Raw genomic sequence first — 1,679 nt, forward strand, 5'->3', positions numbered from 1 at the left:
CTTCCTTCCGAGGAGTGGCTGGTGGGTTTGAACCGCCAGCCGTCTGGTTAGCAGGCAAGTGTCTTAGCCACTATGCTACCAGAGCTCCCATTTATAAAACTAGTTAATACTAAACTTTTCAGGAACATATTTTTTTAGTACTGATATAATGGAGTTACAAAAAATATGTTCCTGAAAAGTTTAGTATTAACTAATTATTTATAAAACTAGTTAATACTAAACTTTTCAGGAACATATTTTTTGTAACTCCATTATATCAGTACTAGATTTTTTGTAAATTTGCTAATGTGTTTTTTGGAGGACTGTTTTCCCCACTTATATTATACTTTCCTTTCCAGAGCATGAAGGGAAAAAGCAAAAGTAGTCATGACTTGCTTAAGGATGATCCACATCTCAGTTCTGTCCCAGCTGTTGAAAGGTTAGTATGTGCTGGTGTAATTCAAGGTTCTTATTTTCTGGCTCAGATAATTATTCTTGCTTCCCTTGTGTGTAAACAATTCTTATAAATCAGATTTTTTCAACTTAGCCCTCCCAAAATAAAGCAGTGTTGATAATGGAGGTGGTAGAGCTCCTCGCATGTTGGAGAGAAGCATCCTCACCACTTTATTTCTGCTGTCTACAGTTGTGGAACTAATTAAGTTTAAAATTAATGATTAAACTTTTGTTCTTTAGAATAGTTAGAATACTAGGAAACTGCTTTAACAGTTGTTTTGCTTATTTTTTTCCTTGGAGCATATTTTAAATCTATTGGTATCATGGGGAAGCAAAAGAGAGTTGAAAGTTTTTGTGAAGTTGTCACCACATTTTGGATCAATCTACTGAGTTATTTCTCACATACTTTCAGTTAACAGAAAATTGTCTTACTGTCTTTGTTGCATCCCTTTGAGAAAAGAAGATATCTTAGTGTTAAATGATATACTGGGCCATTGTCTCAAAGGGGGACTAAAATGCTATTATACTGAGTTTAGCTCATTTTTAAAAGTCCTGTTTCGAAATAATCTTTTCTAAATTTTTTTTTTGTTGGAGGATTTGGTTTCTGCAGTCAAATTGCTTCAAACCAATAGAATAGTTTTATATATAGACCTTTATTTACAAAAATGGTGGTGTTGGTTGTTGTTAGTGTTTTGTTGTTTTTTTTTTAATTTTAGTTTTTGGTTTAGTGAATTCACATATCTGCTAATGGAGCATAACTCTGGTTCTGTTTATAAATGTTTGGTTATAAGTGCTTGATATTTATAAAGGTATGATTTTATTTAGAATGTTTCCATCTTTCTATAATGCTATCCTAAGATTACTAAATGAAATAAGTTTTGGGGACATTCTTCCTAGCAAACTATTTTAGATTTTTGGATTATTGAATAATCTTACTAGTTTCATTTTGAAGCTGAATTTATTTGTTTTTCTTGTGCTTTTTGTAGTGAAAAAGATGCAGCAGGAGAGTCAGATAATGTAAGTACTAATTTTTCTAAGTATACATATGTACAATTTATAGTAAGGTCAAAATCTTTATAAAAAATTAAAATTACATTTTTTTTCAAAAGTGCTTTATATTTTATTATATATATGTGTATGTATGTATATGTTGTTATTGTTGTTATGTGCCGTCGAGTCGGCCCCGACTCATAGTGACCCCTCCTTGGGTTTCTGAGGCAGTATCACTACGGAAGTAGGATTGCCCA

At 32.0% G+C, this 1,679-nt stretch overlaps 1 protein-coding gene across 1 annotated transcript in view; it reads left to right on the forward strand.

Moving 5' to 3' along the window:
* The window catches only part of CWC27 (CWC27 spliceosome associated cyclophilin), a 426,501-nt gene that overhangs the window by 47,688 nt on the left and 377,134 nt on the right, over window positions 1-1,679 (forward strand). Inside the window, exons 8-9 of the mRNA XM_007952852.1 lie at window positions 339-418; window positions 1,419-1,449. Of these exons, the coding sequence (XP_007951043.1) occupies window positions 339-418; window positions 1,419-1,449 (111 nt within the window). The remainder of the gene's footprint in view (window positions 1-338; window positions 419-1,418; window positions 1,450-1,679) is intronic.

Source organism: Orycteropus afer, unplaced genomic scaffold, assembly GCF_000298275.1.
Source record: "Orycteropus afer afer isolate SDZICR_OR568_19922 unplaced genomic scaffold, OryAfe1.0 scaffold00362, whole genome shotgun sequence".
Taxonomy (NCBI): domain Eukaryota; kingdom Metazoa; phylum Chordata; class Mammalia; order Tubulidentata; family Orycteropodidae; genus Orycteropus; species Orycteropus afer.